This window comes from Hemitrygon akajei, chromosome 18 (genome assembly GCF_048418815.1).
Source record: "Hemitrygon akajei chromosome 18, sHemAka1.3, whole genome shotgun sequence".
Taxonomy (NCBI): Eukaryota; Metazoa; Chordata; class Chondrichthyes; order Myliobatiformes; family Dasyatidae; genus Hemitrygon; species Hemitrygon akajei.
Window position 1 is genome coordinate 35,893,717 of NC_133141.1, and position 18,036 is coordinate 35,911,752.

The following is an 18,036-nucleotide window of genomic DNA, read 5'->3' on the forward strand; positions in this document are numbered from 1 at the left end:
TTTTCATCTTTTATTCAATCATACTTGGAAAAGAATACCATAGCCCGTATCTGCAGCAATTCTGAATTAATAACACACAGTCCAATTCTTCTGCCCTCTAACATTTTTCATGCTAAAAATTTATTTAACATTTGGTAGAGCATCCACGACCATAATCAATTAAAATTCTTAGAACATAGAACACTACAGCACCGAACATCTTTCAGCCCACAATTTTGTGTCCACCTTTTAACCTATTTAAGATCAATCCAACCCATCCCTCCTACAGAGTCCTCCATTTTTTAATCAACCATCTGCCTAAGAGTTTCTTAAGAGGCCCTAATGTATCTCCCTCTTCCATCGCCACCCATGGTGGTGATATTTCCTACATTTTCCTCAAATAACTTTAAAGTTATGCCCCCTATATTAGCCATTTCCACCCTGGGAGAACGTCTCTGGCTGTCTACTTGATCCATGCCTTTTAACATCTTATACACCTTTATCAAGTCACCTCTCACCTTCCTTTGCTCCAAAGAGAAAAGCCCTGGCTTACCCAATCTATCATTAGAGATGCTCTCTAATCCAGGCAGCATCTGAGTAAACCTCCTCTGCAGCCTCTCTAAAACCTCTACATCCTTCTGAAAATAAGGTGTACTTCTCCATGCTTCTCAAAATGATACCTTTAGTTATTTATTTGCTGAACAACCATAAACTGGTATTGGCTTTAAAAAGAGTATTCTAACAGGGATTAAGAGTATTAGTGACAGTGAATTAGCCATTAATCTTCAATAGCATCAAACAAAAGTCCTACCACAGGATTTTCTCCATGGTGTGCCACCTTGACATCACAGACTTGTCCTGTTGGATCCAGCAGCACCTCTACATAGAACATGTCTGACGTGATGTAGCATTCAGTGCCTGAAGGACTCAGGTGTGAACAAAGGCTAGTTGAGAAAAAAGGCTGGCTTAGAATTACAACTCATAGAAATAATTGGTTTTATTTTTCAAAAGCTGAAAAACGGTGCCCAGATTACATGAATTTAGCCCTTACCTGTTTTGTCTGGCAATCGACTCTAGACGGTCCGTCATTGCAGGCAAAGACATTACTGAAAAGCAGTGAGTTAGCATCAGTGAGAAGATTTAAGGGCTAGTTGAGGTATAAAAAATAATTTATAGATGGGCTTTAAAGTAAAATGAGATTGAGATTAGTTTTAGATTTATTACATGCACATTGAAACAGAGTAAAATGTGTCATTTGCATTAGCAACCAACACACCAAGGACGTACTGTGGGCAGCCCGCAAGTATCGCCACATATCGCATGCCCACCAGGCTTATCAGAACAACACAGGAGAACTAAGGTGTTACATAGACCAAGACTATGCCTGTAGATCTACTTAAGTGAAGAAACCAGTTTAGAGAAGGCTTTCCAAAAGAGCTTCGTGGATTAAGAAGGAGGCTCCAGAGAATAAGACAGTGTTCAAAGGCTCTGCTACCAATGAGCTAGAGGGAGAAGCAGGAAAATGAACAGAATTCCGGTGTTTGAGGGAAGCAGTAAGGTTGACAGGACTGGGAATCTTGCAGTGGGAGGAGAGAACAAGCTGTGGAGTGAATTTATATACATGGTTCTTAAACTGCATCCACTGAAAGTTGATTGCCAGTAAAGGTCAGTTAAGAATGTTAGCGACCCATTTTGTTCAGAGAAGGCTCTTGAATTTGAGAAGTTTGCTGTTAAAATGGTTATAAAGTTTTAGATAAATTTTGGATTTGGCAGAATGATTTGGCAGCTAGCCGCTGAGTTCAAGTGCCAAGGGTCTGGAACTGACAAACGCAGATACACAAATTCAAAGATTTTCCTGTAGTAAAGATCACGGGCCTAAAATTAACCTGGAACTACCAAATATATATGCACATGAGAACAAATGGCTGTACATAAATATCAAAGAATGTCTGTCGTATTTTTAAGAGTGAGCCTTTAAGGGTTATGCAAGGTCGCATATGTCAGACAGTCAGTCAGAGACAGAGCATGGAAACACTGCAGATGGAGTGCTGTGCCGATCATCAACCACTTTTTTAATCCAATCCTACATTAATCCCAATTTTTATTCTTCTTCCCACATTCTCAACAACACCCCAGATTATATGGTGCTAAGAGCAATTTACAGCAGCTAATTAGCCTATGACTTCCACACATTTGGGACCGTGGGAAGAAATAGGAGTATCACACCCACACAGTCACAGGGAAAACATGCTGCCTTTACACAATGTCAGGGCTGAGCCAGTCTCTGATGCTGTGAGCCAGTGGCTTGACCAACAGTACCAGTGTGCCAAGTTATGCAAAAAAAAAGATAAAATTCCTGTCAAAGTGACCTTGCAGGCAGTATAGCTTTGAGTGAAGGGTTTGAAAGCTTCAGGATTGAATCCTGGTTTGTGTATTTAGCAGATTTGAACTACACTTAGAGAAGAGGGTCACTACAATTGATTGTAATAACCCCTAAGCCGCACAAGAGATAAATCAGGCAGGGTTGTTCGGTCTTCATTTCAATGTCTCATAGATTAGAAGACTAATACAGTACAGCACAGATACAGGCCCTTTGACCAGCTCATCCATGTTGACCTTGACAGCCATTTAATTTACCCCCATGTTTCCATATTTCCCTTTAAACTTACTTATCTATGTACCCACCCTACTGTTTTTTTAAGATATTTTACCTCCCAACCACTTCCTCTGACAGCTCCTTCTATATACAGATTACCTCGTGTGAAGAAATTGCCCTTCAAACCCCTTTTTAAATCTTTCCCCCCACCTTAAATCAATGTTTTCTAGTTTTTGATTTCCCTTAGAAAAAAATTACCCACATTCACCCCATCTATCCTCGCTCCTCACCACGCACCCATGATTTTATACATGCCTGAGGACATTTCTTAACTATTACACTCCAAGGTATAAAATTCTAGCCTGCCTAGTCTCTCCCCAAATTCAGGCACCTCATGAAAGAGAATGTAAGATATATGTTTATGCACTAACCCAACTTTTATTGTAGATTTAATTAGTACAGGAGGCTAAAGGGCAGGAACTGTATGAAAACATTACTTCAGCAATGACCGCCCAGGGTAATTATGATCACTGACCAGCTCTTCTATCTTTACATGGCAAATAATAGATAATTTTCAGAACAGTTTGCTGAGGTATTTGTAATCAGCTGACATAAATAGTGGTTGAAGCAGGCACATTAGCAACATTAAACAACTATCTGAACAACTACATGGATAGGAGAGGTTTAGATGGCTATGAGCCAAATGTGGGCAGATGGGACCAGCTCACTTGCCAATACAGTTGACGAGTTGGGCTGACGGACCCGCTTCCGTACTGTAAACCATAATTTAATACAAATTATCACAGAATTTAAAACCATTTTCATTCTCATAGCTTAGCATGTGAGGCAGAGTGGAGAGCAACAGGCAGATGATACTGCAGACGCTATCACACTTTTATTTCCATTAGTCGTCCAATAGCGAGTAGCCAATTTACTGCCAAAGTCACGTGTGCACACATACATTGGGCATGTGGTATGTTTTTGTGTACACTTTTTCCAGCTTTCTTCCAATTGTGGAAACAAACAATTCCACTGTTGACAATTTGAAAAATACTGAATGATAATAATAGAGGATTTTGATTCTCCAGTTTTAGTCCAGATTTTGCATATTGGAAACATTGGTACTCTGAAATTCCATGCAAGTCACTCAGTCCCACAGTTATATTACAACCACCTTGTTTCTGAGCCAGCATGGATAAGCTCATTCACTATTACTCTGAACTGATTCTACGACCTACAGACTCACTTTCAAGGATTCTTCACAACACATGTTCACAGCATTATTTTTTTTATTTACAGAGTTTGTCATTTTTTGTACATTGGTTATTTGACAGTCTTTATGTATAGTTTTTCATCAATTCTACTGAATTTCTTTTCTCCCCCTGTAATGCCTGCAAGAAAATCAATTAATGCATATGGTAACATATACATACTTCGATACATTTACCTCGAGCTTTGAAATCATTAAAACTATCTGCAAGCTTTTCTCGGATACATGGACGTAACAATTCAGATCGACTATATACGCATGATTTGTGAAAGGGCAGAATTGATGGACTAACTGGCTGTGTTCCTGCAGAAATCACACACAGATTATCACAACCTTAAAAATAAATCCTGCACATTTGTAGATGCCAGTGTCGGGCCAAAAAAAAAAGTTTCACTAACCTTTAAGTGCTTTCTGCAGGGTCTCCAAACAGGCAATAAGATGCTGGTGGCCTCCTGTGTTCATTATACTTCGTTTCTCCTATATAACAGGACAATATAGTAGCTAGAATGTGACACCCTTATTGGTTAATGCAACTCAATGGTCAACTACCATTTTACCAACACTACACAAAATATATCAAAATACCCACCACCAAGATTAGACTCATAATTTATTTCAATGGATCAATAGCTCAATACAGTTGTGAATAGGTCAGCCTTGGCACTTGCATGCTGGGTGTCACTATTGTTGAGGATGGAAATGTTCTTGAAGACTTCACTTCCCATTAGTTGTTTAACTGTCCATCACCATTTACAATTTGCTAAGGTAGGACTGCAGAACTTAGGTTTGATTCACTGGTTGGAAAGGCTTCTACAGTTATATTAAAAGCAAGAGGATAGTGAGGGATAAAATTGGTCCCTTAGAGAATCAGGGTGGTCAGCTATGTGTGGAGCCGAGGGAGATGGGAGAGATTTTGAACGATTTCTTCTCTTCGGTATTCACTAAGGAGAAGGATATCGAATGGTGTAAGGTGTGGGAAACAAGTAAGGAAGTTATGGAACCTATGACAATTAAAGAGGTGGAAGTACTGGCGCTTTTAAGAAATTTAAAAGTGGATAAATCTCCGGGTCCTGACCGGATATTCCCCAGGACCTTGAGGGAAGTTTGTGTAGAGATAGCAGGAGCTCTGACGGAGATCTTTCAGATGTCATTAGAAACAGGGATTGTGCCGGAGGATTGGCGTATTGCTCATGTGGTTCCATTGTTTAAAAAGGGTTCTAGAAGTAAGCCTGGCAATTATAGACCTGTCAGTTTGACATCAGTGGTGGGTAAATTAATGGAAAGTATTCTTAGAGATAGTATTTATAATTATCTGGATAGACAGGATCTGATTAGGAGTAGCCAGCATGGATTTGTGCGTGGAAGGTCATGTTTGACAAACCTTATTGAATTTTTTGAAGTAGTTACGAGGAATGTTGACGAGGGTAAGGCAGTGGATGTAGTCTATATGGACTTCAGCAAGGCCTTTGACAAAGTTCCACATGGAAGGTTAGTTAAGAAGGTTCAGTCGTTAGGTATTAGTGCTGGAGTAATAAAATGGATTCAACAGTGGCTAGATGGGAGATGCCAGAGAGTAGTGGTGGATAATTGTTTATCGGGATGGAGGCCGGTGACTAGCGGGGTGCCTCAGGGATCTGTTTTGGGCCCAATGTTGTTTGTAATATACATAAATGATCTGGATGATGGGGTGGTAAATTGGATTAGTAAGTATGCTGATGATACTAAGGTAGGAGGTGTTGTGGATAATGAGGTGGGTTTTCAAAGCTTGCAGGGAGATTTATGCCGGTTAGAAGAATGGGCTGAACGTTGGCAGATGGAGTTTAATGCTGAGAAGTGTGAGGTTCTACATTTTGGCAGGAATAATCCAAATAGAACATACAGGGTAAATGGTAGGGCATTGAGGAATGCAGTGGAACAGAGAGATCTAGGAATAACAGTGCATAGTTCCCTGAAGGTGGAGTCTCATGTAGATAGGGTGGTGAAGAAGGCTTTTGGAACGCTGGCCTTTATAAATCAGAGCATTGAGTACAGAAGTTGGGATGTAATGTTAAAATTGTACAAGGCATTGGTAAGGCCAAATTTGGAATATTGTGTACAGTTCTGGTCACCGAATTATAGGAAAGATATCAATAAATTAGAGAGAGTGCAGAGACGATTTACTAGGATGTTACCAGGGTTTCAGCACTTAAGTTACAGAGAAAGGTTGAACAAGTTAGGTCTCTATTCATTGGAGCGTAGAAGGTTGAGGGGGGATTTGATCGAGGTATTTAAAATGTTGAGAGGGATAGATAGAGTTGACGTGAATAGGCTGTTTCCATTGAGAGTAGGGGAGATTCAAACGAGAGGACATGATTTGAGAGTTAGGGGGCAAAAGTTTAAGGGAAACACGAGGGGGTATTTCTTTACTCAGAGAGTGATAGCTGTGTGGAATGAGCTTCCTGTAGAAGTAGTAGAGGCCAGATCAGTTGTGTCATTTAAGGTAAAATTGGATAGGTATATGGATAGGAAAGGAGTGGAGGGTTATGGGCTGAGTGCGGGTAGGTGGGACTAGGTGAGATTAAGAGTTCGGCACGGACTAGGAGGGCCGGAATGGCCTGTTTCCGTGCTGTGATTGTTATATGGTTATATGGTTGAGATTTTTGGCCCCTCTATTGCATGCCAGTTTTGTGGCTGAGCAGTAACAGAGAAGGCATATCATGTGTTGGTCTTCATTAATCGGGTGATTGAGTTTAAGAGCCTCAAAGTAATGTTGCAGCTCTATAAAACTCTGGTTAAACCACACTTGGAGTACTAACAACACACACAAAATGCTGGTGGAATGCAGCAGGCCAGGCAGCATCTATAGGAAGAAGTACAGTCAACGTTTCGGGTGACAAAGGGTTCCACCAGCATTTCGTGTGTGTTCCTTGAATTTCCAGCATCTGTAGATTTCCTCATGTCTTGGAGTACTAAGTTCAGTTCTTGTCCCTCAGTATAGGAAGGATGTGGAAGCTTTATAGAGGGTTCAGAGGAGATTTACCAGGATGCTGCCTGGATTAGAGAGCACGTCTCATGAGGATAGGTTGAGTGAACTTGGGTTTTTCTTTTTGGAATGAAGGAGGATGAGAGGTGACTTGATAGATATGTATAAAAGACATAGATAGAATGAAGAATCAACACCTTTTTCCCCAGAGTGGCAATGCTAAAATTTTAAAGGTGTCTAGAAGAAAGTATGTTTTTTTAAATATAAACATATACCCAGAGTAGGTGCATGCAATGATCTGACAGAGGTGGTGGTAGGGGCAGATACGTTAGGGACATTTAAGAGACTCTTCAATAGGCACATGGGTGAACAAAAAAAATGGGGGCTACGTGGGAGGGAAGGGTTAGACTGATCTTAAACTAGGTTAAAAGGTCAGCACAACATTGTAGGCTAGAGAAGCTTTCCTGTTCTACGTTTGAGGTGAACTACATATACCTGTCTGGACACGCCCCCCCGCTGACTGCTCCTGTGGCTCTTCCCACGGACCCCGGTATAAAGGCGATTGGAGACACCGCCCCGGCCTCAGTTTCCAGGATGCAGTGTGGTGGTCAATTGCTGCTTGTTCTTTCTTCCAGCCAATAAAAGCCTATATCTCACCTCTCGTCTCCGAGAGTTACTGATGGTGCATCAACGTTCCTGTAGTCCAATGCATTGGACTAACACCTTATACTTGGATATATCCAATGCTGATCCTATCATGCCTTTCTGCACTCCTCACCAAATCAGGTCTGATCCCTGAATTAATAGTAATAATAAGAGATAGGCCAGTCCACACAGCTTCGGACTGATGTGCAAGCTTTGATCTAAGCATCAAATCATCACATTGCTTCTTGTTAAATCTGCTCTATAACTTTACCATAGCTTGTCGCACGAGTTTTGCTGTCTCAGACCAGGGTCTTGTCTGACCATACTTCACATGCAGCTTTTCCAGCAAAGAGTTCATTTTACTCAACTTCTCGGCTTCTGTGAAACAACAGGAAAGAAAACAAGTTTCACATTTATTAGGATGGCTGTTTTGAATGATGTGCTTCACAATGGTCTCTGCAGCTGTGAAATAAGTTTGGAAAAACTAAGTTCTATAATTGTTAATTTGAACTGCAGTAAAACATTAAGAGCAGAAAGCCTCATTAGAACACAAAAAAAAACCTGGAGATCAGGCAACACAGTCCCTCAAGTCTACCCTATTATTCAATATGATTGTGGTGGATTAGCCCCAGGCCTCATTTCATCTTCTGTGCCAGTTCCATATAGCCTTCAATTTATTTCTTATTTATTCAAATACAGTACAGTAACAGACCCTTCTGGCCCAATGAACCCTCACTGCCCAACCACACTCATGTGACCAATTAACCTACTAGCCCATACCACTTTGGAATGTGGGATGAAACCAGTGTGCTCGGAGGAAACCCACATGGTTACAGCGGAAACGTACAAACTCTTTACTGACAGCAGTGGGAATCAAACCCAGATTGCTCTTCCTCTTTAAATACCCCAGCTGATCTGGCATCCGTAACACTGAGGTAAAAATGTCACACATTTGTCACCTTCGATGAGAAGGAGCTCCTGTGTAGCTCCAGTTTTAAACTGTTTGTTTGTTATGTGCCATGTCATATGACATGAGCAATCAGTGCCTTTCCATGATGATTGTTCTTGGCAATTTTTTCTACAGAAGTGGTTTGCCATTGCCTTCTTCTGAGCAGTGACTTTACAAGATGGGTGACCCCTGCCATTATCAATACTCTTCATAGGTTGTCTGCCTGGCATTAGTGGTTGCATAACCAGGACTTGTGATATGTACCAGCTGCTCACTCGACCATCCACCACCTGCTCCCATGGCTTCATGTGACTCTGATCGGATGGTGGGGGGCTAAGCAGATGCTACACCTTGCCCAAGCGTGACCTGCAGGCTACCAGAGGGAAGAAGCGCTATGCAACTTCTTTAGAGACGCATCTCCAGCCCACCATCCAGCAGTTTTAAATGACCACCGCAAGTGTGATTGAGATTCTCCCACTAATGGAAACATTGACTTTTTCCTGTGCAACACACACAAAATGCACATAACGTTTCCATCAGGATCAATTTTCAATATCATCCCTCATTCCTGTAAACTTCAAACAATATATGATGTAATTTCTGCAGCCACATAATGAGACCACCTCCTCATTCCAGAAATTAGCCTAGTCAAATCTCTTCTGGACTGCTCCCCAATGTCACTATATCTTTACTTAAATAAAGGGAGCAAATTGTACATTAGAACATAGAACAGTACAGCACAATATAGGCCCTTGGTCCACAATGTTCTGTTATCCTACTCCAAGATCAATCGAACAATTCCCTCCTGCATAAGCCTCCATTTTCTTCCATCCATTTGCTTGAGATTCTTAAATGCTCCAAATGTATTTGGCTCTATCTCCACCCTGGCAGCACATTTGCACACCCACTATTCTGTGGGGGGAAAAAACTACCCAGCATCCCCGCTATACTTCCCTCCAGTCACCTGAAAATTACACCGATTTTCACCCTGGGAAAAATGTGCTGGCTGCCCACTCGTATCAACGCCTTTTATCTTGTACACATCCATTAAATCACCTCTCATCCTCCTTTGCAAAGAGAAAAAAACTTTTTTGCAACAATATTTCCCTTTTGTTAAATTTCCCCCTTTTACAAATAAGGCCTTTGACAAGGTCCCACATGGGAGGTTGGACAAGGTTCAGTCGCTCGGCATTCAAGATGAGGTAGCAAATTGGATTACACATTGGCTTTGTGGGAGAAGCCATTCAAAATAATGGCTGATTCTGAACCTCATTTCTAGCCCTTTATTCTGAAGCTAACCAGCTTATTTTTAAATTCTTCAACAAGGGAAAACAGCTTGCAGCATTTACTCTGTCAAACCCCCTAGAAACCTTTTGTTTCTGGACGATCACCTCTCCTTCTTGCAAATGGCACAGTATATGGGCTTAAACTGCCCATTTTTCCCTTAGAGGATTATCAAATCCCATAAGAATACGTACACAACACTGGAAGAACTCAGCAGGTCAGGCAGCATCTGTGAGAAAAGAGTAGCCAACGTTTCGGGCCGAGACCCTTCATCAGGAAGGATCCTGATGAAGGGTCTTGGCCCGAAACATTGGCTACTCTTTTCTCACGGAGAAGGGTCTCGGCCCGAAACATTGGCTACTCTTTTCTCACAGATGCTGCCTGACCTGCTGAGTTCTTCCAGCGTTGTGTACGTATTCTTTGATCCACAGCATCTGCAGTTGTATTTTTGTGTTTCAAATCCCATAAGTCAGCTCACCAGCTCAAAAGAGCTGTGAAACGGTTACACAATGGCACATTGAAATTCGAAGTTACCATTGTTTGCTGCAATTTGAAAAGAATGTATGTAATCATGAACTAGGATCAGATGATATTGATCATTACACTCAGTGTAGTCGTTGGCTAATTCAGTGTTGCTCCTCGTCTACTGTATGATCCTACACTGCACAATTAATGCTTGACCGAAAAGTCGAGAGATTCATCTGCTGTAAAACAGCACGGCCATCACACCATAAAAAGCAAATTCTAAAACGGACAACACTCTCTCTCACTTCATCCAGTAAAGCTAAACTTGACACAATGTGCTCTCAGAACACCATGACATTTTGAAAATAAAATCTAGACCAAAAGATCAACTTCATTTGTAACATGGCTCCCAGGGCAAACGCATCAGAGGCACCAAACTGGCAGAGGGGAATAGCCTTGGGAGTCCTGAACATTAGCTGCAGAAGCGCTATAGCATCAAGTCAAACTTTCAAATTCCAAAGTCACCTCAACAGGAATAGAGTTCCTCTTGTCCTCACCTCTGCATCCAACACATTATTCTCCGCAACTTGGCCATCTCCAAAGGGACCATACCACTAAACATATCTTTACATCCCCCCACTCTGCAAGGATCATGCCACTTGTGATTCGCTTGTCTATTCGTCCCTCCTGGCAAGCAGCCAAAGTGCTACACCTGCCCATTCACCTCTGTTCAGGGTCCTAAAGAATCATTCCAGGTGAGGATATGCTTTACCTGCTAATCTACAGGAGTCTATTGTGTCCAGTGCCTCCTCTACGTTGGTGAGACCCGTCGTAAATTGGCAGACCGTTCCATCGAGAACCCCCAAAAACGGAACTTTCAGATTTTATACCAACGTGACAGTCCATGGCCTCCTCTTCTGCCGTGATGAGGCCACCCCCAGGGTGTTGGAGCAACACTTTATATTCCACCTGGGTAGTCTCCAATCTGATGGCATATTAATTTCTCCTTCCAGTAAAAAAATGTTTCCCTCCCCCTCCTCTCTTCTATTCCTCACTCTGGCCTCTTACCTCTTCTCATCTGACTATCACTTTCCCCTGGGTCTCCTCTTGTTTAACACCATAATGAAAGTCTATACCTCTGAGACCGTAACAGTTCCTCAAAACTGCATAAGAATGATACACTCAAGTCTTGAAATCATTAAATTTTTGAAAACAGCAAACATACAATCATTGAGCCTTAGTAAGATACAAGACAAGAAACTACTTAGGTTGGAATCTAGAACAAAATAAAACACTGGAAGAATTTAATATTCAAATTTAACATGTGTACATCGAAACAGAGTGAAATGCATTGTTTGTGTTAACAACTAACACATCCAATGAAGACAACCCGCAAGCATCACTAAGTGTTGCAAGTGTCAGTGCAAGGTGTAACCCAGATAGTCACCTTTTTCCTGCAGAGATGCTGCTAGACCCACTGAGTTCTTCCAGTGTTTTGATTTTGTGTTGGGATTATAAATACTAATGAAATGTCTGTTCTTTTGCAATATTAACAGGAGCAGCATACAAAACTAATTCTTGCGTCAGATCTCTGTCGCTACGATTAAAACAAGGTACAAGCAGTGGTTTAACTATGTTCTACATACCTGCACACATGGCATTTTATTTATTTAGAGATATAGCGCGGAACAGGCTCTTCCAAGCCACGCTGCCCAGCAACCCCCGATTTAACCCTAATCTAATCATGGGACAATTTACAATGACTAATTAACCTACCAACTGGTACATCTTTGAACTGTGAGCAGAAACCGGAGCATCCGGAGAAAGCCCACACATTTCACAGGGAGAACATACAAACTCCTTACGGGGACAGTGGGATTGAACTCCGAACTCCAACACACCGAGATGTTATAGCTAACTGCTAAGCTACTGTGGCGTCTAACTTGTTTCCCCACATGAAGCGGACCTTACTTTGAAGAAACTAAAACTCTCAAAAGGGAAAAATAAGGAACAGTTTCAGTTTGTTTCTCACACTTTGTCCTAATACAAGCCTAAGAGATTATATATAGAATTCATCAGTTACAAAATCTGAAGGATCATGGCCAATACGAAATGCAATGATTAATCATAAACAGTCCATTTGCTACATAATTTTAAGATTTAAACAGTTCTAAGCTAGCGATATTAAGTTTAATAAATATCATAGGGTATTTGATTTTTTTAAAACCAATTGTTGAAACTTCAAATAAAATTTACTTATAAGGACTGTGTGTGGATAGAGTATCCTCATACGAGGACTGCTGACCTGGAGAAGATTACAAAGATCAACTAGGCCAGCTCCAACAATCGCTGGAGACACAACTGAGTGCAGATGCTAGAATCAGGGGAAACAAATAACAATTGGAGAAACACAGCGGCCGAGAAGCGTCTGTGGAGGAAAAGGAGCTGCTGATGTTTCAAGTTGAAACCCTGCATCAGGTCCCGAGCTCCTTCAAAAGTTACTACATTGGTTTTATTCGAACAATCCATTTTCACTTAAGCTGATTGGAGAGAGATGCTGCTGCCTTACTCACTTTCGACCAGGCGGTGAAGGGAAGGGGGCCAGGGAGGTTGGGGGTGGGGCGGTAATTAGAGATGGGGTCTGGGGACGAGGGAGGTGAAGGAAGAGACCGGGGGGGGGGGGCAACAGAAGAGAGAGGCGTAGAGTAAACAGGGATGGGGAGGGAGAAGAGGCGCCGTCGTGGATGGAGAAGAAGAGTAATGAAAATTGTGATGTGACGCCGACCTCCGAACCCGAGTGCACTGCCCGACCCCCACCCCACACTCACCTGTCGCCTCATCCTTGCTTCGCTCAACGGCCCCCGGCTGCTGTGCACCGACCGGAGGCTCCGCGGCGCCGCCGTAACCAAAAGGCATCGAGACGGGAAACCCCTGTATCGCCGCCATTTTCGCCTTCCCTCCCTTCGTTCGGCGCAGATTATGACCTCACCTCCGGCGCACTAATAATTCGGCATAGGACTGTTGGCGATCCTAGAGGTAAAAGGTGCTAGTTGCACCAAAGCTGTCAGATAGTTCATGTCTCTTTGTTAAACCAAGGAAATCTTTTCTCAAGTATATGACATAGACTGGCCTGTGTCCTTTGCAATATATGTCCTCCTGATTGAAAAATAGTTCTGCGGGCTCTAGGGGCTTAATAATCAATTGGAAATTGTATATCAATGTCACATATATATCGTAAGTTTTTCAAGGTGTTTCTGTTGCTATACAAGAAACACAACGGCTAAATTGGTGGCAGATAATTTGTTTAAAGGATAGATATGTAATGAAATACTTCTCCAAATAACATCATGTAATCTTGCCGATCGACAACTGAACAGCACAGAATCAGAATCAGATTTAATATCACCGGCATATGTCGTGCAATTTGTTAAAGTTATGGCAACAGTACAATAAAGTACACCATATTTATTTAGAGAGAAAAAAACTGAGTTACATTGAATATATATCTGTCCATTAAATAGTTACGTTAAAATGAGTAGTGCAAACTACCCAAAAAAAAGTGATGACGTGGTGTTCAAGGGTTCAATGTCCAGTTAGGAATTGGATGGTAGAGGGGAAGAAGCTGTTCCTGAATCACTGAGCGTGCGCCTTCAGGCTTCTGTAACTCCTTCCTGACAGTAACAGTGTGAAGAAGGCATGTCCTGGGTGGTGGGGATCCTTAATGATGGACACCACCTTCCTGAGGCACTGCTCCTTGAAGATGTCTTGCATACTATGGAGGCTGGTACCCATGATAGATATGAGTAATTTTACAAATTTCTCCAACTTATTTCGATCTCGTGCAGTAGACCCCCCCCCCCCCATACCAGACGGTGATGCAGCAGATCAGAATGCTCCCTACAGTCCATTTGTAGAAGGTTTTGAGTGTTTTATTTGACAAACCAATTCTCAAACTCCTAATGAAATATAGCCCTTATCTTCCCTTCTTTATAGCTGCATCGATATGTTGCTTCCAGGTTAGGTCCTTAGTTATATTGGCACCCATGAATTTGAAATTGCTCACTCTCTTCACTTCTGATCCCTCTATGAGTTTGTGTTCCCTCGTCATACCCTTCCTAAAATCCACAATCAGCTCTTCAGCCCTTCAGCTCTCAACATCCATTCTGCTAAAAAATGACGTGGAGAGGTAGCAGTGGGGGAACAAAGATATGGCGGATAAACTTAATAAGTACTATGCATCAATATTCACTGTGGAAGACACAAGCAGTGTGCCGGAAATTCGAGGGTGTCAGGGGGCAGAAGTGAGTGTAATTGCTATTACCAAGGAGAAAGTGCTTGCAGCTGAAAGTCTGAAGGCAGATAAGTCACCTGCATCAAGGTGATGCTGAGTCTTTATAAGGCATTGGTCAGACTGCACTTGGTGAATTGTGAACAGTTTTGGGCCCATTATCTCAGAAAAGAATTGCTGGCATTGGAGAAGATCCAAAAGAAATTTGCAGGAATGATTCCAGGAATGTATGAAGCAGTTTTAATGGCTCTGGGCCTGTACTAGCTGGAATTTAGAATAATGATGGGGTATCTCATTGAAACCTATTGGATATTCAAAGGCCTGGATAAAGTGGTTGTGGAGAGGCTGTCCTCTATAGTGGGGGAGTCTCGGACAGCCTCAGAATACAAGGATGTCCCTTTAGAACACAGATGAGGAGGAATTTCTTTAGTGAGAGAGTAATGAATCTGTGGAGGCCAAGTCATTGAGTATATTTAAAATGGAGGTTGATAGGCTCTTGATTAATCAGGGCTTTAAAGGTTACGGGGCGAAGGCAGGAGAATGTGGTTGAGAAGGACAATAAGTCAGCCATGATGGAATGGCAGAACAAACTCAATGGGACGAATGGCCTAATTCTGCTAATATCTTCTGGTCTTATGGTCATATTGGTCTATCTATGCTAATCCCATTTGCCTGCATTTGGCCCATATCCTCTAAAGTTTTCTGACCAGGTACCTATTCACGGGCACGAAAATTGGTGAAGTTGTGGATAGCGGGAAAAGTTGTGAACGTGGATCAATTGGAAATATGCAGAGAAAAATATAAGGTGGAGTTTAATCTGAACAAGTTTGTATCTAAGTCTAAACACATGCATGTCCACTAGAACACAAGTCCCTCAATCCTGCTATGTAGTTAGTTCGTTAATTATATGCTGTGTTGTATGATGTGGGCGATCTTGGTCTTTCCAGATGGGTGACCCTAACCATTATCAATACTCTTCAGAGATTGTCTGCCTGGCATCAGTGATCACATAACCAGGACTTGTGATGTGCACCGGCTGCTCATACGACCATCACCACCTACTCCTATGGCTTCACGTGACCGTGATTTGGGAGCTAAGCAGGTGCCACACCTTGCCCAAAGGTGACCTGCAGGCTAGTGGAGGGAAGGAACGCCGTACACCTCCTTTGGTAGAGATGTTTCTCTGCCCTGCCACCCTATAGCAAACATATGATTAAGCTAGAGAGGGTGCAGAAAATATTTACAGGTATGTTGCCCTTGATTGGAGTTATCAAGACAAATTGGATATGCTAAGACTCATTTCCATGGACCGAAGGAGGCTGAGAGATAACATGATGCTGAAGTCCTGAAGAGAGGTAACAGTGCTGAAGAAGGGTCTCAGCCCGAAACATCAACTGTTTTTTCATTTCCATAGATGCTGCCTGACCTGCAGAGTTCCTCCAGCATTTTGTGTGTGTTGCTCTGGGTTTCCAGAATTTCTCGTGTTTCAGATAATGTGATAGTGGTTTGTCAAATTAAGAGAGTCATAGTTAGCGTAACTCCGCCATGGACGGTCCCATTTCTGGCTGCAAAAAGAGGAGGCTTGGGCTTAGGGCTAGCAACCCCATCCAGTAAATGCCCAGCCCTACAGAAACACCAACACAAGCTCCAAGCACCTCATCCTTGGGAGAGGAAGGATCTTCTGTGGGCTACTCCTGGGGACAGCTGGAAAGACTGGCCCGGGACAGAGGACTCTGGTGAGCTGCTTTCAGCAGCCCGTACCCCAATATGGGTGATGGGCTTAAGAAGAAGACAGTTAGTGTAGATAGCCAGTCTCTGTTTCCCATAGTACGGTTATCCAGAACTAGAGGAACACGTTTAAGGTAAGAGGAACGAGGTGTAAACAGGATCTGGGGGCAACCTTTTCACACACAGAGTAGTTACTCTCTGGAATGAGCTGCCTGAGGCGGTAGTGGAGGCAGGAACAGTAACAGCATTTAAGAAGTGTCTGGACAGATCTGGAATGAGCAGGGCATAGAAGGATAGTGAATCTTTGCAGGCAAGTGAGGTTAATATAGATGGACATGCTGAGCTGATTAATGACTCATTTACAAGTAACATGCACCCAGGATCCATTAAACATTTGGTAAATGATGGGATTTCCCTGTGAGCTGCCCTCTGTTATACAGCTGCTCAGGATGAATTTCAATGAAGACGCTTGCCTCTTTTTCTCTGAAGAACTCCCCAGGCTATTTCTACCATCCTGTAGTTCTGTTGTTCAGGTTCACACTTAAGCACTATTTAATTATGGTGGGAGATTCCGGCTGGGTTAACCTGTTCAGAGAGCAAGCTCCACACCCCAGTCTCTACCCGGATAGAAAGTTGTTTCCTCATTTCCCCTTTTGGATCCTGATGCTTTTATGATCCAAAGATTCTTTGGAAGTCAAAAATGAGGCATGACACCTATTGCTTAATTACCTATTGTTTTATTAATTGATAAAAGAGTGGAAAATGAACAAGAGAGCCGAGAGAACAAAAATAAGAAAAAAGCAGTCATGGTCTTTTCATTCTCAAAATCAGTGATCACACTTAACTTATAAAATAGCTAGATTCAAGTGGTATGGCACGTACTACAGAAAACTACAAAGCTTCTAGAAAATTATGAAAGCAACTGTAGTGTAATTAATGGTCACCTTGTCATAGTGGAGAGGCTAGTGAGTTCCTGAGGTCCTGAGAGCGATGATGTCTAGACCTTAGCCATTTGACACTTAGCTCCTGGTAATGCAAAGAGTGATCCAACCAAGACCTCAACAGAGGTGCTGGCAGAAGATGACGGCACATCATAACGGCAGGGAGGGCAGAGGAAGGCTGCAGCAGTGACAGATCCCCAGTCATCTTGCACTCCGTGCCATTGGACCCTGACCCCGATCTGTCAAGGACCACGTGCATCAGCGTCCACACATTAAACAAAGTCGCGCACAGGTGTTCTCCATTTACGTGGATCCCAGACTGGGCTCTACAACCACCTGAGGACCCACCAATAGACAATCCCTTAGGAGAACATTGTACTCAACTCGACTGATTGCACTACTATTCGCTGAAAAATCCACTCAACAATTACATGTATGTAGGTGATTATATAAAATTGCTGAACAAGCAAACATAGAAAAGTTAAACTACAAGAAATAACAATTCATCACCCCACTCTAATGTTTAAAAGTTTGACTGACTAATTGCAGGCAGCCTCATTATAAAGAGAAACAAGAGACTACAGATGCTAAAATCTGGAGCAAGAAATAAACTGCATCTGTGGAGCCAAAAGAGATTATATGGGTACCATGGACATGTTTCTTTACTGTCCTATGATATGAAGGACTTCTATTTATATTGTACTTTGGAGAGTCTCTGATTATCCCAAAGTACCTTACAGGTTTTAGGGACAGAGATGTGGGGCAGTTGGTGATCAGGCCTCCAGTCTGTGCTCCGTGTTCCGCATTTAAAGTCTAGCAATATGGACAGGTGACAAAAGACATCCATGGTCCACACCTCTGCATGAGGAGGCATGTGGGCTGGTCATTTGCCTCATCTGGAGTTCGAGCCTGAAATTTGGGGTCCCATC

General features: G+C 42.4%; 2 protein-coding genes across 2 annotated transcripts in view; one reads left to right on the forward strand and one right to left on the reverse strand.

The window, feature by feature from the left end:
• The window catches only part of med1 (mediator complex subunit 1), a 57,723-nt gene extending 44,603 nt beyond the window's left edge, over positions 1-13,120 (reverse strand). The window contains exons 1-5 of the mRNA XM_073071392.1: positions 12,979-13,120; positions 7,724-7,830; positions 4,244-4,322; positions 1,031-1,085; positions 791-923 (exon numbers count right to left, since the gene is read on the reverse strand). Of these exons, the coding sequence (XP_072927493.1) occupies positions 791-923; positions 1,031-1,085; positions 4,244-4,322; positions 7,724-7,830; positions 12,979-13,096 (492 nt within the window). The 5' untranslated portion in view covers positions 13,097-13,120. The remainder of the gene's footprint in view (positions 1-790; positions 924-1,030; positions 1,086-4,243; positions 4,323-7,723; positions 7,831-12,978) is intronic.
• The window catches only part of LOC140741316 (gasdermin-A3-like), a 47,640-nt gene continuing 42,691 nt past the window's right edge, over positions 13,088-18,036 (forward strand). Inside the window, exon 1 of the mRNA XM_073071394.1 lies at positions 13,088-13,186. The gene's annotated coding sequence lies outside the window, so the exon portion shown is untranslated. The remainder of the gene's footprint in view (positions 13,187-18,036) is intronic.